Raw genomic sequence first — 20,406 nt, forward strand, 5'->3', positions numbered from 1 at the left:
AACTATTTATTTAAATTCTGCTTCTTCTCCTGTGTGCCATTCTTAATTATGGGCCTTTCTTATGCAAGGGCTGTAAAATTGATTAAAACAATTAAGGCAGATGCTTAATGTGGAGTGACAAAATCTTCTACATAAAGTGACAGTGACCCAGAGTCATATTAGCCTGTCCTCTTAAGCCAGAGCACTACAGTTTTCTTTGAGAGCACTGTATTGGAAATCCAAAACACTGAAGTAGCTGCAGAAATGAATGACCTTTCATTGGCTTGCATGATGATGATCTTTATCATTTTTTATAATTTCCTAGGGCTGTTGACAGAGTCCCAGTGGCCTGTTAATGTTTATTCCACCAAGCCAATGTAGATGGGTCAGGAAGAACATATGAAAGAGGATCCTTAAGGGATACAGGGAAAGGAAGTAGCCTACTATAAGATGATCAATACAGTATTGCCATTTTCAGTTGCAGGAAAACATCCTGTCTCTCGTCCTGGTTGAACATTACACAGCCACAGAGTGTGTGTAATGTTTATTAATCTTCAGTCAGCTGATTTTGCTTGACCACAACTATTGTTCAAGTGGAAAGGCACACATGCAAAAGGATATGAGGGATGGCCACCAGGAAAATCTATGGTTGATTAAATTGCACATTAAATTGTAAGATTTCATTACACCGAGGAATAGGAATAAGTTATTTTCATTTTATTGTTGTATGTTGGATTCAATCTGTGCCCTTTTGTTTGGTTGTTTGGTTAATATTTGGACAAGTGTGTTACATGGAGGTTGTTTTATGGTGTTACTGAATCAAACATCCACAGGCTGGTCATGAGGCTGTATCACATGCCATCTTGTGTTCAAATCCAGGGCGTTTACTACAAATGTCACTGTGTCTTCTTTCCTGTCATGTTGTTTGTGCACCGTGTACTACAGTGTCACTTGATAAATGAGATTAGATGAGAAAACTGTGAGTGTTCCTGATTTGTTACTGCATGATTTTTTCTTGAGTTAAAAAGTGTTGTTTTGTTTTTTTTCAACATTTGGAGATGATGGACTTTGGACTGTTTGTTCATTCCTGGAGTTAATATATCTCAGAGGCAGCTGATGTAAAATGAACGCTGGTAGACATGGGCACCACATTCATTATGTGATTTTGTTGAGGAGGTAAATTAAAAGTTTGGCAGAACTGGCAAAATAGAGACACCATGTTCTGTATGTCTACTGTCCCTCTGCATTGATTACTGGAGAGACCAGCAGCAGTCCGAGCCATGAACTGATTGCTTATGTGAAGACAATACATCACTATTGTGTGTGCTTAGGAAGGCCAGTGAACATCCACCAGCTTCAGGAGCGCAGCTCTGCACCACACATTGTACCACTACCAACCCATCATTTGCACTGTGCGCTATGTGCCAAAGTAATGTGTCTGTAAATGGAGGCATAGGAGCCAAATTCCAAATTAACTGACCTGGAGCAGACCAGGGATATCTGCTGTTCCCAAGCACCAGAAGCTTTAAGAAAATCTGCACTCACGAGGCTGCCAGGGAAACCATCTGTGTGCTGTGACTGCATAAGCTCCTTCAGCTGTGCTGTCACCCTTATCTCTGCACCTCCATCTTTACTTCAATATTTGAAAACTGACTGAATGCAGAACCCAAAACACAGCACACTCTCTCTACTTTATAAAATTTAGTATTCATAAAGATGAAAAATAGAATGGAAAAATGCAAAAACATTAGGTGAAAAATAAGTATATGATTTTACTGATTAAATAAGCATTGTCACATGTCACAGACAACATATAGCCTTTCTTAATTGTTATATAACAGCAGCTGAAGGTCTAACCTGCTGCAGTGCTGCCTATGTCACTGCCATATCTTTCTTTTTTTGAGAATAGTAACTTACACTATAACAAAACATGAAAATAAATAATGAATAACTTGTTTTAGGTAGAGGTATTTCATAAAACCTTTTGGGTCTTTCCTCTCTCAACATTTTGTGCGTTTTTATGTCATTTGTTTGATTTTAACCTAAATATATAAAACTATTTTTTTCACAGTACTTCCTGATCTGAACCCAGAACAAAACAGATGGACTATCACTTTTTCAATAGGACCTGGAAATCATTCTGACCAAAGAGTTTCGGCAAAGAAGAGTTGGTTGCAAACACAGCTGTGTGCTGATGAACCTCGAGGTCCACAGCCATGAACGTCCATGACACCTCGATGCTATCTCCCTATTACTCAATTCTGGGCATTTCTACTGTACGGTGTGGTGATTTACGCCAAATTATTGCAAATTTATTGTAAGACGTAGTAGTTTTAACAACTCTTCTTCAGTTTCCCAGTTGTAGGCAGCCTGCGTCGTTGAAGCTGTGCTCTGTTGAACTATCTCCATCGCCTAGCGGTTTTGGCTCGGCTTGGTGAAGTGGAGCAATCCTCCCACCTACCGGAGGAGATTTTTTTTTTCCTAGGATGGTGAAGTTATGACCCGCCCTACTCTGCCTCTGATTGGCTTATCCTGATATTCTTACCCTATCCCTAATCAATCTCACTCCTCATTCCTAAACCTAATCAACCCAATAAATGAAGGTAACGAGTACTAGCCAATCAGAGGCAGAGTAGGGCGGGTCATGACTTTGCCATCCTAGGAAAAAAAGGCCTGTCGGAAGATCCCTAGGGATTTAGCAAAGCTCTGTCACGAGAAATAGCTGGGAGGAAAGTTCACCCACCGGACGTCGAGTGCAGCACTAGTTAGAGCTCACATTAATGATGAGTGGTGCCATGAATTTTAAAAACTGCGGCTCGGTGCTAGTAACGGGAGCGAGCCGGGGTCTCGGTCTGCAGATAGTCGACACCCTGGCGACTGGAGGAGTGTCACCCGGTAAGATTATAGCCACGACCAGAAACCCCGCCAGCGCGCAGGTAAACACCGACACCTGAAGTGTCCTGAAAAGCCAACTGTCCCGCAGTTACCGCATGTAGTGCATTTAACATGGTTGTTAAAGGGTCATGACGACAGTAAGTCGACATTGATAACGTGTGAAGGAGCATTAAGTAGTGAAATAAAGTTAAACGTTTGCAGCCATCACACCAGATGGCGCCATTGTTCCATAACTGGATATTTGTCAGTGAACAATGACCAGAGCTGTGCTTTTCCTTCACAGAAACTTCAGGAACTGGCAGAGAAATATCCCAATATCCACATAATCACTATGGGTAAGACTCAGAAGAAGAACGGTTGGTGTGTGTTTACAGATAGTGAATGGTTGAAAAACCAACATAGACACAAAACTCACACTAGACAACACACAGGCCTGTGTGTTACTGTGGCAAATAAATCATTTCATTTTTATGTCTGATTATTAACATGAGACATCCCTCATGGTGTTATTCAGACATGTTTATTGGCAATAAACAAAAAACTCCAATATGTATATTTACTTGCACATTCCTTCTTAAACACGTCGGCCTCAAAAATCACACATATTCAAACAGTACACATCCTATACACACCAGAGATATTTGAAGTTAAATTGAAAGCATTGAGTCATTTATTTATTATTTTTTCCCCTTCTAATAATATTCAGATTGTATTTTCTTCTGTTTTGATTAGTTTTTGTTTGGTTCTGGTGATTTGCAGTGTTGATATGTCTCCCTATCAGATGTAGTGAGCCAGGAGAGCATAGAGAAGTCTGCAGAAGAGGTGCAGCAGCTGGTACAAGAAGAGGGTCTGAACTGCCTGATAAACAATGCAGGGATCAATGTGGTGGCTGACTTTCATACTGTTACTGCCGAGAAGATGATTGAGAACTTCCACACTAATGCTGTGGCTCCTCTGATGATCACCAAGGTAATGTTTCCTGCATGAATTGTGTACTTCTTGTCAAATTGGGTGTAGTAGATCAGCAACTTAGTTTTGTTTAGAAGCTCCCACTTCACCAGACAGTGAGATAAAAAAGAAAATAAACCACCCTTTATTTGTATTTAGTCAGCAGGAGCAGGACCAGTGAGTAGCTCATTTTCTGAATGCTGCAACTAAAACAAAAAAATGACCTTGGTGAACAGAAGTTACACAAACCCCCCTAGCCCAGGGCAGACTGCATTTCATAAATATTAATTAAAAGTCTGGTTTCACTCGGCCTCAGAGTGCATGGTGGACTGCAGAGCAGCACCCTGAGCTGGTAGAAATTTAGGGACCTGATCAAAAACATGTCAGCAGGGCAGATGCCTGCTGACATAGAGCTTAATAAATCACATAAAGCAGAAACTTGCCATTGCACCGCTCTCTATGGACTGGGACTTTGGAATATCTTTTGCTTCATATTAATTAACATATTTTACTAAAATGCAAAGACAATACATAACCGAGAGAACAAAGTGGGTCTTCCTGATAACCCTTTTATCTTGCCATAAACATGCTTTGAAACAATCCCCCTTTTTGGCGAGAGCTGTCATATCCAGATATCTGTTGTTACCTTATTGAATATTGTTTTTGTAATCATTTGTCATATATTTCACCAGTCAAACAAACAAACAAAACAAAAACATTACAGATTCAGGCGACCCATACACTGTGTTCATTAATATGATACAAGCCTGATGATACAGCACATAGTCTTTGGATTTAATCTCCAGCTGTTTTTACTTTTTGTGTCATTAACAGTGCTGATAAGATGGTGCATCTGCTTGAAGAAAATCAGTACCACGAGGGTTGTCTCAAATCAAATCCTTGCAGTGTTCAAGCTATAATATATAACTATTCTGCATTAAAATGTCTAAAAACAACCAGACCTATGTTTATTATTTTTTGATATTTTGTTAAGTTGTGTACTTACATTATCTCAAATGTTTTCAAACCCAGTGAAATCAGCAATTTAAATCAAGATAATGGTCCGGTTCATTTGGTAGCCTGTCAGTAGCGTCATTCCCCTTCTACCAAAGTGTATAGGCATACAAGATAAAACATTGCCGTTGTGTTTGCCCGCCACAAACTGTCATAAATTGACTTTTATTCAGTTTTAAGTCACATTTTTAAGAAAAACTTTTTAGATCTTCGTTGTTTTTACTGTATCTTTTAATCGGATGAAGGATTCTAGTCATCAGACGTCTGGATCTTAAATTATCAATGAAACAAGCTGAGCAAACGTTAGCAGCAGCTCACCTAACAGCCCTTCCCAGACGTCCTCTTTCTGCCAAACAGTGTCAGAGCAACACTGATTTAAAAAAAATCAAAAATTTTTTAAGTGACACTGCCTTATTTAGTGTTTTTACCGGTTTTAATCCCTGTGTACATTTGTTTTGGAGAGGAGGAGACCTCTGTGGATAATTCAGCTCCTGGTAAAGACCTGCTGAACCTCTGTATCTTAAGTTATCAGAGAAACAAGCTTAGCAAACGTTAGCAGCAGCTCAGCTAGCAGCCCCTATCAGACGTCCTCTTTCTGCCGAACAGCATCAGAGAAACACCAATTTTTTTTTTTTTTTTTTACATGAAACTGCTTTATTCACTGTTTTTACCTGTTTCAATCACCGTGTCTGTTTGTTCTGGAGAGGAGGAGACCTCTGTGGATAATTCGGTTCCTGGTTAAAACATCCTCAACAATGAATACTGGAGTAATCCTATCCCAGAGAATCTGGTTGTATAACAATGAAGTTAACAATGCCCATGTTCCCATGCTACTTCACACCGTCATCACACTCTGTCTTTTGTTATTGTTTTGATTGAGAGACTCTTAGCAGCTGAAATTACATATTTTGCGTTTAAGTAATCACCTCATTAGTACTGCTGTGAATGCAGACCATTTCTCTCTGAGGTGGGAATGCTGCCACCAGAGGGCAACACTGTTCCTCACATACAGTTTGAAATGTTTTACTCTCAATAGGAATATTCTAGCCTTTGTCTAAATTGCAAGATTTGATGAAGTATTAACACTTTTTTTCTTTAAAGTGTCTAGTTTGCAGCTCTGTGTTATATTTATTTACAGTGTTATATTCTGTGCATGTGTAGTAAGGTCAATAATATTGATTTCATATATCAAAACATTAAATGATTATGTGTTATTAACCAGACACCATCACTAATAATTGTCACAAAATGTTAATGAAAAACTCATGTAATAATCTTTTTAAACATATTGATTGGAGCTGCATCTCTTGAAATCCTCAACTGTGATGTGGGTGTTTCTGCTTCTGTCAGGCCTTCCTGCCTCTGTTGAAGCGAGCTGCATCCAGAGGAGGAGCAGGTGGTGCAGGAAGCATGGGTATCCAGAGAGCAGCCGTCATTAACATGACCTCTCTGCTGGGCTCTGTGGAACTCAACTGGGGGGAGAGGGCCAACAACTTCAAATGGTACCCCTACAGGACGTCCAAGGTATCGTTATCACCTGACGATGAATGATGTGTCATACCAGTTAATAAAGTAAAGGACAAGATTGTTAAGGCATGCGAGGTAGGTTCTGATACAGAAAGGGAGGTCAGGCTGTTTCAAATGGTTGGATATTGTGTTTGTGTCCTGGTAAATGAAAGTCATAAGCATCTCTTCTGATTAAACATTTTTGCAACAATGGATTTCAGGGAAATGCTGGATCCCCACTGATCACATGCTGCGGTGTTGGGTTTATATTGCACACTAGTGTGTTGAGTTTTGCATTGTGCTGCATCCTATCTTGTTTCTGCTTGCCTTCTCAGAGTGCCCTAAACATGGTGAGTCGCTGTATGGCTGTAGACCTGGAGCCTGATGGGATTCTCTGTATGGCTATACATCCTGGCTGGGTCCGCACTGACATGGGGGGGTCGGAGGTAAAGGCCTACTCCGAGTAAAATTAACTTTCTGTGAATACACTCAAGCCCTTTTTTAATCTACACTAGTGAGAAAAATATTCCAGAGAATTAATTTGACTAAAATGTGTCAGCTGTTAAAACATGATGTGTAGAATGAATGGTGTTTTAAACTCCAAACATTCAAAAGCATTTGCACATTCAGGTGTCCTGAGTGATGTGTATAGAAATCATTATGTTAATGTTTCTTTGAAGTGTTTCTGAATAGAAAAATTTGTTTTTATCCATCTCTTTCCAGGCTCCACTGAGTTCAGAGGAGAGCGTTTCATCCATCTTGTCTGTGATTGGTGGACTGACTGAGAAGGATCATGGGTCATTTCTGAACTTTACGGGAGAGCCATTACCTTGGTGACCCTGATCACCACAGTAATGAGTAGAATGATTATGAGCTCTATTGACTGACCTTAATGATGATTTAGTCAGTTATGATTAACTTCAGCTATGCAAAGATGAGTGCATCAATGACTCAGACCAATGGGTAAAATTAAGATGATGTTGAAGTTTTCATAAGTAGATGGGTGGGGTTTGGTGTGCAGCTTGTTTTTTTTATATTCCATACTGTACATACGGTATACTGTATCTGAGCTGTGTTCAAATGCAAATATAAAATGTTATATTTCATTGATCTGATAGCACACCAAAGTCACCATACCAGCCAAATAGACAAGACTGGGTTAAAAGGTCTTAACAGGAAACCCTCTCTGTGTATCTCTTACCATCTCCAAGCGGAGGTGTCATGGCCACATATTTGCCACACTGAGTATCACCCTAAAACAACAGTTTTATAATCCAGTGTTGATACATATAGATTTTTTTCCTCTGGTCCAACTTTGTGTATGTGGTCCTGTGCTGCATCCATCTCAAACACTAGAAAGTTACTTTTAAATTGCAAACTGTTAAAGATGTATGGTTAAAGTCTCTAGAATATTGAAATTTACTAAAGTGGTCTGTTTGCTCTCTTTTACCTTACCTGTCAGTCAGTAGAGTATCATATGTACAGTATATCAAGTTTGTGTGAGGATGTACAAAAGTTAAGTGACTCATCTGCAGTGAGCTCTTCCTACAGTTTACACCACAAACTAAGAATATAATGTTTTACTGTACTAAACTCCACTAATTTACCATGTTTGCACTAACTTACACTGCTGTTGCTGGAAAATATATAAGCTAAGTTTAAGGACAGTTAATTTAGAAATGTTTTACATATTTTTGAGATTATTACTGTTTATAGTGTTTGATTTTAGCATATTGTTATAAAACCATAATAAAAGTTTGACTGTCTATAAGCATGTCTTCTATTAGACAAGTTCTGTTATGACACGATACAAGTTTTCTGTCATGTCGTTGATGTTTCCATGAACTATATGATCATATGATGATGAATTTTTTTACAGATACATGGACCCAAAATGATGAAGCCTACTGATTTTGGTGATTCTATAGCTTTTCCTTTGGCACCATTATGAGTTTGACATTTGGGTCTTTTAGTGAAATATCTCAAAAGCTATTGGATGGATTGTCATGAAATTTGATACAGATAACCATGTTGCCCAGAGGATGCAATATAATGACTTTTCATTTAGCACTATAATCAAATCCCATTTTTAACTTATGGGCAGAGGACTTTGAGAAGAGGGTTAGCAGGTTGCTATGGAAGTGGCAGGGACTACCATGGAGTCTGAGCAGCGTTTCCCTATACAAGCAGAACAACAAGCAGAAGCTCCCCTCAGCAGCCTGAATTCATGGTGACCCGTACTAGGGAGGTTCTGCAATACTGAGAGTCCTGCGACCCAAAAGTTTCTCAGGCTGGCATTGAGGTCAGGACAGGATGGAAGTGGAGGGCAGCAGAGGCCGTGGATGTCGCTGAGTCACAGCTAAGGCACAGGGTGCTGATGGGCTCAGTGTCTCATGGAAGGGCTGGCCTGGGTAGCAGCCTACCACTTCACTGCAAAAAGGTGCAGGAAAAGGACGAGGTCGTGGATCTAGGATGAGGTGCAAGCATCAGTTGAGGAGGAGCGAGCCAGCAGGATGGTTGGAATGCAGCAGCAGGGAGCCTGGACAAGATGGAAGCAAGCGGTGGAGTTCAAAGATACTGAAGTGATGTAATCAAGTTTGCATCAAGGTGGCTGTGGATCAGGAGAGGAGAGGGGTGGATGGAGTAAACTACCTGGACACAAGCTTGGGCTTGGTCAGCCCCAACTGGCTCGCCTGGTCGAGGGTTTCTGATTGTTGAAAGACTCAAAACACCCAATGACCCCAGGTAACATCACTGATGATGTATCCAGGTGCATCACAAGATGCAGTGAAACATCTCAACATCTACTTGATGGAATGGTACAACATTTTCTACAGTCATTCATAGTACCTATGTAGACCCGAGTTGTCCTCTAACGCCATGATGAGGTTGACATTTGTGGTTTTGAATGAAATGTCAAAAAAATGATTTTGTACAGACATTGCTGTCCTTCAGTATAGCCTCATGGAGCCATTAGTATGCCTGTGCCCTCTTGTTAATTGCTTGGTATGTGAGTAAGTGAGCCTAGCAGACCAACAGTGTCAAACAAGGAAACCAGGAAGTTTTGCCAAAATGGTTTTCTTCCTCATTCTTGGAATGTCAAGTTAGGGTTATCTAATGATTTATCTTTCAGCAAGGTGACTCGACAGCATGCTCTTATTTGTTTGTCTCCCTTTGTATGCCTCTCTGTCAGCAGGCAGTTCTACAAAATAATTGGTGACAAACCTGCAAGATAATGATGACAATGAAAAGCTTTTTGGACAAAAGTCATGTGAAAACATGATCTTGTGTCAGTGGCACGTTACAATTAAAGCGAGGTGAGAGTGTGTCTTATCATTGTCCGTTTACTGCACCTGTAGCTGGTTTGGCTACAGTTACATGATAACAGCTCCTTTATCACAAGGCACAGCTGAAGTCGAACATGAAAGTGTATTTAACAGCTAACCACGTGAATTTATTGGATATAATATTGACTTGAAAGTGCAGTAGACATGTTGACTGAGGTGTACAGAAACAACAAGCAGTCCCTGTGGTACCTGGGGTCGATCGCAGGGGCACGGCTTATCACCAGCCCAGGTGCAATGATTTGACATAATGCTTTAATCCCCCAGTAGTTTGTTTGTAGAAGTTGTCTGACCTGAACGCTCAGCTAGCAGACCTGCAGAGGAATCTTTAAGAAGAAGAGAGCTGGAGATATGGCCATGTCAAGCTCCCTGAAATGTCATGTAAATGTAATCAAACCAGTTTGCCCAGAATGGTGTACAGGAAGTCATGTGCTGGGTGTGTGTGAGTATGTATGAAGAGAGACGAGAGAGAGGGAGGGAGTTTGCCTAGAGTGCCAAAACAGGACGAACAGTTATGTGATAAGGAGCTACTTTGAATTTCTCACAAGTTCTTTTGTTTCTGTGAAAATTTAAGAGCTCACAACATGGATTTATAGTACAGCAGAAGGTGTGCATTCCTGAAGAAAAAGATGGCATGAGTTTTCATTAGTGAAGGTAAATATTTATTTCTGTCTAATGTATTTATTTATGTATAGTTCATGATTCAAGTAACGGCAACAGTAGGCCTGTACTCTAATGGAACAGGTTATCAGAGACAAGCAGGAGAAATGTTACACAGGTAGTCTATGAAATTGCTTACAGCTATCGATAATAGTTATGTATAACCACTTCACATGCACTTTATGATAAAGTATAACTGTCTTTTCTCTTCACAAGTCTTTTAAAATCTATATAGTGGCCTCCAGAAGGGTTTCAGCTGTGACATTGTTTACTCCACTATTCTTAACTTTTGTGTATCACTACAATATCTGAATTGCTGAAGTTTTTTGTGTTTTAATATGAATACTAGCTGTACCTTTGTAGAATTGTTTTGCATTAAGTGTTAGCAGGGCAAGAGCTATTTGACTAAACTCTTTCTGATAGGAGATAATCATGTCTGTCTGACCAGGCCACAACTGCACCAGTTTTCTTTACCTCAAAGAATAATCCAACTGGTGAAGTATGTCCCAGAAATTAGCAGCCACCTGTTAATCATAATCTTAATACACAACATTATGTTTGTGCATGTCTGGGCTTTTAAGTGAGAATACGGGTATTAAGGGCGCCAGCCATGTGTGTAACTTTGGTAAAGAAATATTAGAACATTTTAAAACAATTTAAGAAGTTTGCAAGGCTGAAAATAGCCTATATCTTTGCCTAATTACATTCTTCTTCTTCCTCCTCTTTTTTTTGCCTATAAGTGCAAATTAGTAGTATCATTAATGATGGCTCTGTTATATTCAAGTGTCCCAGTAAGGCATGACAGTGTCACAGTGAACTCAGCATGCACAATACCAGGAGCCTGACACTAAAGCAGCTAAATGGTATTCAGCCATCATCATTTTATTATTTACGCATGACCGTTTTGTGACATGTCAAAAGGTAATCTGTGAAAAAGGCTTTGGCTACATTAGTGTGTAATACATTTAAGACATACTTTGTCACATAGGATCCTAAATGAACAAAAAAACTTTAGGGCTGCTGTCATTGTCAATTCATCAGTTTACTTTTTTATTATTATTTTTGATTCACTGATTAATTGTATAGCCTGCAAGATACCAAAATAAACAGAGAACGTCAGTAAATTCTCACATTTGAGAAACTGGAACCTACAAATGTGTGGCATTTTTACATGAAAAAATTATAAAGTGTGACGATTAATCAGTCAGCAAATTGTTGTAGATTAACTTTCCATTGGTCTAATGATCATTTCAGAAGTAACTCCTATACCTTGGATGTACAATCAATTTTTTTTTTTTTTTGCATTTCAGGCCAGTTGGCACCAATTCCTGATGCTTGATGTATGTAGTCTTAAACTTAATACACAATCTCCTAAATAGCAAAGAAATCCAGACCACCATCACTCACCATGTCCTTTTCTCCTTTGTTTCTTTGGTATTGCTTGGCTTAAATCTACAAGATCTGCTGGTTAATAAACATGAGCTGGCTGTGTGTTTGGGTGTACTGATGTCACTTCTCATGATTTCTTGGATATTGTTAACCCAGGTTACCTTTCACTACCATTTGGACCTGTCTAGCCCAGGGATAGGAGTTGTACGCAAAGTTGAATCATTAATGCCAACTTGCAATTGTTAGCTAATATGACTGCTTTAGTTGCAATTCACTACTGCCACTCACAGTAAATGAATACAGTTTATTGCTGTCCAATGGCTGAACCCCCAATGTGGTTACTAGAGGGACTATTATGTGACCTCAAAGTTCTATAATCTACCGTACAGTTCCCTCACATGGTCTGTACTCCTGTGTTGCAGCTCTATGTGTAGGCCACATGGAGGTAGAGAGTCATGGTGACACTGGTGGACTTTCCTGCCCCTGTGGAGCCGCTGTCAGCTGCTGGAGAGCTAAAGATGCCCTTCTCAGACACAATCAAGTACTGCATCCTGGGCATCTCCATCACACTTCTTCTGCTGGCGTTGGGCATTTTGGCCTGGCAGGCCTTCAGATGCTGCACACAGAAGCACACTGCATACACTCAGCAAGATACAGGTGAGTAGGGTTCAGATTACAATACCAAACAGTACAGAGCAACTGGGTGATGTTTGGTATCTGACCAAGAGAGTGATCACCAGAACATGTGTCTGATCTTTACTGTAGTGAATAGTGAACCGCTGTACTCAGCTGGCAGGTCCACAACAGCAAGACACTACTCAGGATCTCCAAGTACTAAGGTAAGAGGAAATAGAGGCAAAATCCATTTCAGTTCTGGTGAGCCTAGATGTGAGGAATGTGGATAGCAAATAATACATATTTGTTTGTGACCACATGGTCTTCTGTGGCTATCCTACTGTATCAGGAATCCCAGAATTCAAAGCAACACCTTAACTGTATATTATTAGCCTTTCTAATAGGAGGGGGGAGGGGGTAGGGGGGAGTCCCCTGTGCTTTATGAAAACTGACTTTGAAACACTGAGTTAGGAGTTAAAGGTCAACTTAATCACATTCAGTTTCAAGCCAGTGCATACAATTGTGACTTAGAAATTCCACACGACATTAAATCATTCAACAGCTGAAATTCAAGTGCATGAAATTGAAATGTTATATGTGGGTACTAATCTCTTTACATGCATGACTGGTTTGAGTTATACATTGTAAGTGCACACAGTTTGAAATGTGACTGGTTTATATACATTATATACCAGCAGGGTGATAAGATAATTTGGCATTCTGTGGTTTCATTTTAGTGGAAAAATATAGAATATTTGAAAAAGAAAAAGACCAAATTTTAAAAGTATTTTTAAGAGGAAATCTGAGCTTGGAGAGAAATTTAGGACATTTTCAAGTACAGTGACAGTGGCAAAAAATCACAGAATCAAGGAACTCTCCCTGGAAAATGTGGATGATGTGATGATGATGCCAATGGAGGTCTACCAGAGACCTGATTGTTTTTTAAGTATGACAGGACTGTACCAAGGAATTTGTGTTAATTCCTGTGCAAACATTCACATAGCATCACTAGTTTTTACAGGTAGAAAATGTCAACTGAGCCTCTCGCTTACTGAATACTGAAGGAAACCTTTAGTTTACTGTAGATTGCTATCTGGGCATGGATATGTTTAACATTACTACTAAAATATCTGTAAGAGGAGTCAGGTTGGTTTTGTGCACAGAGTTAACCACAGGTTGAGTGAGATACCTCTGTAGATATTATGCTCTCCTACATGAGCTGTGTTTGAGAATAACATTTTATTGGGCTTCTTTCTTGATTCCTTCCTACCACATGACTAATGTGTCAGTAAAGGTCCTACTGAGTGTAATAACAATCAGTAGTTTATTACAGTGTTTGGACAGGGTCTCTGACAGCTTTAGTGAATATTTAACATTATTAGCTTCACAAATGTTTGATTCATCCACATATATTAATCAAAGGTTGACTGTAAATATTGTGTGACACCTATATTGTTAGGTGTTCCTATTATTTTGTTTGGAGATGTGCTAAATAAGCAGCACTGTCTATGTACAGAAGATTAATGAGAACATTGTTTAAACAAAGAAGACTTGTCACAAGTCAAATAAAGCCAAACTGGAGGCTTAATAAAAACACCACTGATAGAAATGTAATGTGTGTTTGTGTGTGTGCGCGCACGCTCTCTCTAGGTAGTGGATGTCGGTATGGAGGTCTGCAGGCTGAGCCGCTGTTTGTCTCAGGCCTCGTTTCCCTCCTCAGAATCAATCCTGGCAGATGGGGACATGGGGGAGCAGGCCAATATTAGAAAGGTAATAGACATTGCCGCATAATCTTGTTGTCAAGTGACAATGTTGCAGCTCCAATTACTTTTTTAAAATTCTCTTTATCTAATGGCGTATGCACTTCCTGTCTTCAAATACTACTTAAGCCTCCCTTACAACTATATTTTACCCAGTGAGTATGGAATAGGTCTCATACATTAAATGGCTTATGTACATCATAAATGGCCATTAAGCTTTGTGAGACCTATTTCCTACTCATTGTGTTGTAAGGGAGGCTGATGCAGTTTTTGGACATATACTATATAACAGGATTCCCATAACAGACACTATTGATGAGGTGTTTTTCTCTTAACAATACAGCCATGCCAGCAGCTCTGTGAGGCTGTACTTGGCACAGTATTCATTTGAGCTTATTGCTAACATCAGCACACCAGCATGTTTACTGCTTCATGCTACATGCCAACTCACACTGACAATGCTAACATGCTGATGTTTAGTTGGTAATACAGGGTCACCATCTTAGTTTACCTTTTTAACATTCTAAAATGTAATAACTTAACACAGACGACGGGAATGTCATCAGTTTTGCAGGTATTTGGTCATAAACAAAAGTATTTGGCAGATTACAATTTTAACCTGATGATGGTGCTAGATGAATAATCAGGGGGAGACCAAGGTTATAAAGATCCATCCTCTAGTGACCCATACTGTACCTGCAGCAAATTTCACAGTAATTTATCCTAAAGATATTTCATGAATGTCTCTACCAAATTTCATGGCAATCCATCAAGTAGTTTTTGAGTTATTTCAGTCAGGACTAAAGTGGTGGACCAAGCGGCAGACTGACAGACCACTAACCTGGCTAAAAATACTGTATTCAGATTGTAAACTGTGTGCTGAACATTTGTATTTATTATATTTTTCCATTTTCTGGCTGCTGGCACATGTTAAGGATTTGTTTGGATATGTGGGCTACTTGTTATTCCTGACGTCTACCTTGTTAGATGTTATATTTTAACTGAAATGTCTGAAAATCTCCCTTTTATCTATTAAGATTAACAAAGGATTAAACACTAAAAGAAAAATACACTGCAAGTTTTTAAGCAATGTCAACAGCGCTATATCTTCTTATACCAGGTCGATGGATCGATACGATTCTCCGTCTACTATGACCGGCTGCAGTCCCTTCTGGTGGTCACCGTCTTGGAGGCGGAGGGGCTACTGGAACAAAGCCAGATCCGCAGCCTCCAGCCATTTGTCAAGCTAAGACTCATGTGGGCAGGATCAAACAGTGGGGAAGTGGAGAGCAGTACGGATGAGGAGGTAATTGATCTGCAAAAATGTCAGTAATACTCATTCAACCTTGCAATTGCAAAGCTCAATCAAATGAGTGACATCATTAAATTAAGTTCCGGGCAAAAGAATCATCAGCAGCATCTTAAAGGGGGAAATATACATACTTCTGATTAAGACGGATGACATTAAGATTTTACCGAACCTTGCGTGCATATTGAAGATGCACTGAGTTCTTGATTTTGTCTGCTATAGACCTGTTGCTTTGTACACAAGTACGTCAACACTGCCCCTCAGTTTCTCATTTAAAACCTCGTTGCGTTGTCTTTGTACTGTATAAAGGTGTTATGGATTACTGCTGTGATCCTCTTAGGGTGAAGGGATGCCGCCTGTGATGTGGACAGTGCTGCAGGAGTGGCAGACGCGAATTGTGAAAGGCACCTGTAACCCTTTGTTTGGAGACCAGTTCAGCTGTGTTCTGTGCGAGGATAAGGAGCTTCATCACATCAACCTCAGGATGGAGGTCCTGCAGCACACACATGTCACACTCTCAGTATCTCTTAAATTATAGTAGGTTGGGGGCCAGACTGAAAAGAGATACTTTATTTTACAACCCAATCTCACAGTTCTGCAAGTAGTTTACTTGCACTTGGGTGAAATACAATCTGCTAGGAACCAGAGACTTAAAATTTGTTTTGTGCATTAGTCAGTAGGTCTGAATACTAATTAAGCAGATGACACTAAGTTAGCTGCGACACTGTACAACTGATCTAAAAACTTACACTCCCAAGTCTACAATGAATAAAATTATATGTTGATTACATCTTAGCTGTCTTATCACCATGTCAAAGAAACAGTGCTACTGTCATTCTGCCCTACATACATTGCTCTAAGATACGTATTGGATACTTTATATTGTAGCCAGGATAGTCATGTTTAACACACACAACACAGTTGAAGAAACACGACCTAAGCAGAGGAACATGTGTGTTTTTGTGTGTGTTATTCTTTAAATAAACTGTCTGTCCTTCATATGTCTGTGTGTGTGTCTCAGGTGAGGGACTTTGATAAATTCTCCAGACACACAGTGTTGGGAGAGGTGAGGGTTCCTATAGGGCACCTCAACATCTCCTACCCTCTGGAGCTACAAGAAGATCTGCAGACACCCCAGAAGGTGCAGTAGAACATGAACACACACATACTGCAGAAAGATTTGCACCTGTACCATCATTTATACAAACACACACACACATGTGCAATCAAATAGGAATGTTTCTCTCACTTTTAGATTGAAATAGAAGTGAGTTAAGGAATGCCATATACATACACATATTCTTCTTTCCATGTATGACACAAAGTAATACACTGATATGATCTCAATTTCTTTGTTTCCCAAATGTGTATATATATACGTACAATTTGAGTCATTAAACAATTATGATTTTTTTTATCCTTAACCACAAAAACTGGACTACAAAAAATGGATTATACACTTTAGGGCTGCAATTACTGATCATTTTCTCGCTTAATCTATTAATCCTTAGATTGTCCATCCCAGATTCCTAGAGCCCAAGATGTCTTCAAATGTCTTGTTTTGTCCGACCAACAGACCAACACCCAAAGATATTCAGTTGGCACTAATATAAATCAGAGAAAAACAGCAAATTCTCACATTGTAGAAGCTGAAAACAGAGACAGCTTGAGTTTTTGTTGTTTTTTTTTACTGATAAACAACTCCAACGAGCAATCAATTATCAAAATTGTTGCAGATTAATTACTAATTAATAGACAAACAATTGCAGCTCTGATACACTTGATTCTAACTCCTAAGAGGAGGAACCTTTTGTTGAATTATAAGTGACAGCAATTATGTATTTAATGTTTTCTTTATACCCCTTTTATTTTATATTCCTTTTTTGTCTTTTCATGTTGTAGTTTGTGTTTCCTATGGGCCTGCAACAATGTCACCATTTTTTAAAAACTGGTTTAATATTTTCTTATTGTACATATGCACGTCAGTGTACATTATGCTGAAGTGTTGATTCACTCACTGTTGTGACAGGATCTTGTAGGAGAAGTGCTTCTGTCATTGAAGTTTCTTCCCACTTCTCAGAGGCTTGAGGTTGGACTGCTAAAGGTCAGAACGGTCCTCACTGACATACGCTCAGATGCAGGTAAATAACAAACACCTATACACAAAAAAACGCTGTCATATCCTTATAACATACAGTTCCTAATTTGCCTTCTCTGTGTTGCACAGCCATGTATGCCAGGATCAGCGTGCAGTGCAACCAGTGCAAGTTGAGGTACCAGAAAACCTCTGCAGTGGCCCGCTGCATGATGACTGTCTTCAATGAGGTTGTCATGTTCTCCTTGCCAGAGGTTCCTCTGGAACAGTGTAAAATTTTGGTTTCTGTATATGAGACTATAACGACTATGAAATCAGCCAAGCGTCTGATTGGACAGTTGACTGTGGGTAAGGAGAAGAGTTTGGAAGACAAGCACTGGAGCCTGATGATGCGCTCAGTCCGTCAGCCAATAGCAAAGTGGCATGGCCTGTTCATTTGAGTTACATCTCATAAAGCCCCTCTCCTGCACTTCCTGGATGCGCATACCTGCTTGTATTTAACTGAAAGCTGTGGTGCTTGTCTGTCAGGCTGTTGAGAGATCTGCACCTGCTTACCTGCAGGTCAAACATGGACTCATCTCCTTCCTGACTTCATAGTGGTCGACAGATCTTTCTGTGTTTAGGACAGTGGCGTGACTGCCCAACTGAAACCTTAGCTCACTCAGTTTACTTATTCATTCACATATCTTTTACCATTCTTTTTTAGCTCCAAATCTCATCATATTGAAAGGGCTCTATGGATCTGACCTTTGCACTCCTTCTATCTAAAGGAGTTTGACTTAGTGTTGCACTTACTATACTGCACTCTGAATAACTGTATTGTTTGTGTTACGTTTATATTTATCTTCAAACTGTGCTCTACTCTGCATTATTAAATCTGTATATCACAACTCTGAATGTTCAGTAAATTTAACAATTTACCATAAATAAGAGTTCAACAAAACACAATATAAATTGCTTATACTGAGCAACATACATACACACACATATATATACACACCAGGGTAGTTGGTAACTAGTCCCTCTTCTCCAGGGACACCCTGTTCACATTTATACAGTTAAACACATTAACAACTGATGTTTATGTATGAAGTGATAAGGTGTTTCGCTTTTAGACTCTCCAATGGATGTACCACAGTAACCTGCATTGATTTAATAAAAGCCCTTTGCTGCCATCTGTTGGTTTAGTATTTTATTTTGTTTGAGACAGCAGATGCATTACTTATGAACTTACTATGAGGTTACACTAAAAAGATGGTGCTTATTGTTGTTGTAAATAAGTTACCATCTTCATCATAACACGATGAACTAATTAATCATTTGGTCTATAAAATGTGAATATATCAATAAACAATGATAAATCCTCATTTTAAGGTAGAGCCCAAATGTTTAACATTCGAATTGTACGTAATTATGTATAAGTTTACAATTAATTTCAGATTTAAAAGAGACTACATGAATTTAAAAATAAAAAGATTAGGTTTAGTGTGAATGCATTGTGGAATCAAATAATTTTTCAATGGTGCAAGTCAGTGGTGCAAAATATCAGTACATTTACTCGAGCACTGTACTTGAGTATAATTTTGAGGTACTTGAACTTGGGTATTTCCATTTTATGTTACTTTATAATTCTACTCTACTACATTTCAAATTAAGATTTTTCATTAAAAATATTTTGAAAAACTTACCATACAATAATGGGTCCCAGCCTTTTTGGCTTTTTCTTTTTTTCTTTTTTCTTTCCTACCTCAGTTATTATCTCAAGACACCCCGGATTTATCTGTAGGCCTTTTGGAGGAGGCCTGGCAGGACTTAAGTACCTGCAGAAATTAAAAGATCCACCTCGGCCAACTAAAGAAGTAAAATCCGTCTTTGACTATGAATTGATGCACCAGTATTACCAATCTAATAATGTAATAATATCTCACAGGTGCCATTTTTCTGCAGAAACAGCTGTAACATTATCCTCCTCCTCCACCACTAGTGGGAGCACAATCACTACATATAGACTGCTCATGGCCGCTGATTAGGCTCCGTTATCCATACTGTAGCCTAGATCTCCATACTGAGTGTTCATCTTCATGTGCAAATACGTGATCAAATAAAAGTATAGTCATGTCTTCTTTAACATCTCCAACAAAATCACGACTATGGCTTATGGTTGTATTCACTGTGTCACCCGGCCCTGTATCACACATGGATGTATAATAAGAGCTGGATGGGGCGCCGCCGCTCAGCCTTGCAGCCAATTTTTCCCAGTGGCCACTCGCGGTATTGCAGCGAAAAATCCACCTGCGGCCCAAAAAGGATTTTCCCCATAGACCACCATTGTAAAAGAGACGCCTGTAAAACTGTTGACAGGATACCTCGAACTGCAAACAATGTCAATAATGACTCTTTCTATTATGAAATTTTGATCCATGGAGGTTTTATATTTGTAAAACTTTCCTCGAGTCGAGAAAAGCGATTTAAAAATCCGTGACGTCATCACAATATACAGTCTATGGGCCGAGCGGGAACTCGCGGGTGGGGCTAGCGGGGGAAACACTACTGCGCATATTCAGTGGGCCGCACAACGCGGAAGCAAACCCGGAAGCTAGAAACTTTTTTGGCGTATACGCCAGGCCAGGCGAGCAATTTCTATAGGACTGATTGGGCGCCATTTTTAGTCCGGTATCCAGCTCTTATAATACATTCATGGTATCACACTATATGTATCACACGGGTCACCGGCACACTGGATATAGACGGCGCATGCGTGACAGATTGAACACCCGCTTTATTTCAAACCCCAGTCCTTTCTTTCAGGGTAAGTCAAGGACCAGTTCACCAAAAAGGCGCCGTAAACTTGAATTCAGATGTGCTAGTTTATCTGTTTAGTTAACAATATCA

The 20,406-nt window shown here is 39.5% G+C and overlaps 2 protein-coding genes across 2 annotated transcripts; both read left to right on the top strand.

Moving 5' to 3' along the window:
- The first annotated feature begins 2,591 nt into the window (after positions 1-2,591).
- On the top strand, positions 2,592-8,113 carry si:dkey-12e7.4 (uncharacterized protein LOC558132 homolog). The gene is made up of 6 exons (XM_042412842.1): positions 2,592-2,915; positions 3,158-3,209; positions 3,656-3,843; positions 6,187-6,360; positions 6,678-6,788; positions 7,066-8,113. Exons 1-6 carry the CDS (start codon positions 2,760-2,762, stop codon positions 7,177-7,179), a joined length of 795 nt encoding a protein of 264 aa, XP_042268776.1. The 5' UTR covers positions 2,592-2,759; the 3' UTR covers positions 7,180-8,113.
- Positions 8,114-8,179: 66 nt separating this feature from the next.
- syt19 (synaptotagmin XIX) lies at positions 8,180-18,671 on the top strand. Its single transcript, XM_042412841.1, has 11 exons — positions 8,180-9,161; positions 9,536-9,659; positions 10,261-10,340; positions 12,158-12,392; positions 12,501-12,574; positions 14,001-14,120; positions 15,231-15,416; positions 15,760-15,909; positions 16,441-16,560; positions 17,449-17,560; positions 17,647-18,671. The coding sequence occupies exons 4-11, from the start codon at positions 12,191-12,193 to the stop codon at positions 17,952-17,954; spliced, it is 1,272 nt and encodes a 423-aa protein (XP_042268775.1). The 5' UTR covers positions 8,180-9,161; positions 9,536-9,659; positions 10,261-10,340; positions 12,158-12,190; the 3' UTR covers positions 17,955-18,671.
- The last annotated feature ends 1,735 nt before the right edge of the window (positions 18,672-20,406 follow it).

This window comes from Thunnus maccoyii, chromosome 5 (assembly GCF_910596095.1).
Source record: "Thunnus maccoyii chromosome 5, fThuMac1.1, whole genome shotgun sequence".
In the NCBI taxonomy this organism is placed as follows: domain Eukaryota; kingdom Metazoa; phylum Chordata; class Actinopteri; order Scombriformes; family Scombridae; genus Thunnus; species Thunnus maccoyii.

What these genes read in the sequence shown, in the direction of transcription:
- syt19 (XM_042412841.1), top strand. Translation starts at nt 12,191, where the DNA reads ATGGTGACACTGGTGGACTTTCCTGCCCCTGTGGAGCCGCTGTCAGCT. An exon ending in AGCAGGCCAATATTAGAAAG is followed by an intron (nt 14,121 to 15,230) that starts GTAATAGACATT and finishes TTCTTATACCAG; the next exon opens with GTCGATGGATCGATACGATT. An exon ending in AGAGCAGTACGGATGAGGAG is followed by an intron (nt 15,417 to 15,759) that starts GTAATTGATCTG and finishes TGATCCTCTTAG; the next exon opens with GGTGAAGGGATGCCGCCTGT.
- si:dkey-12e7.4 (XM_042412842.1), top strand. Translation starts at nt 2,760, where the DNA reads ATGATGAGTGGTGCCATGAATTTTAAAAACTGCGGCTCGGTGCTAGTA. An exon ending in GAAACCCCGCCAGCGCGCAG is followed by an intron (nt 2,916 to 3,157) that starts GTAAACACCGAC and finishes TTTCCTTCACAG; the next exon opens with AAACTTCAGGAACTGGCAGA. An exon ending in CTCCTCTGATGATCACCAAG is followed by an intron (nt 3,844 to 6,186) that starts GTAATGTTTCCT and finishes TGCTTCTGTCAG; the next exon opens with GCCTTCCTGCCTCTGTTGAA.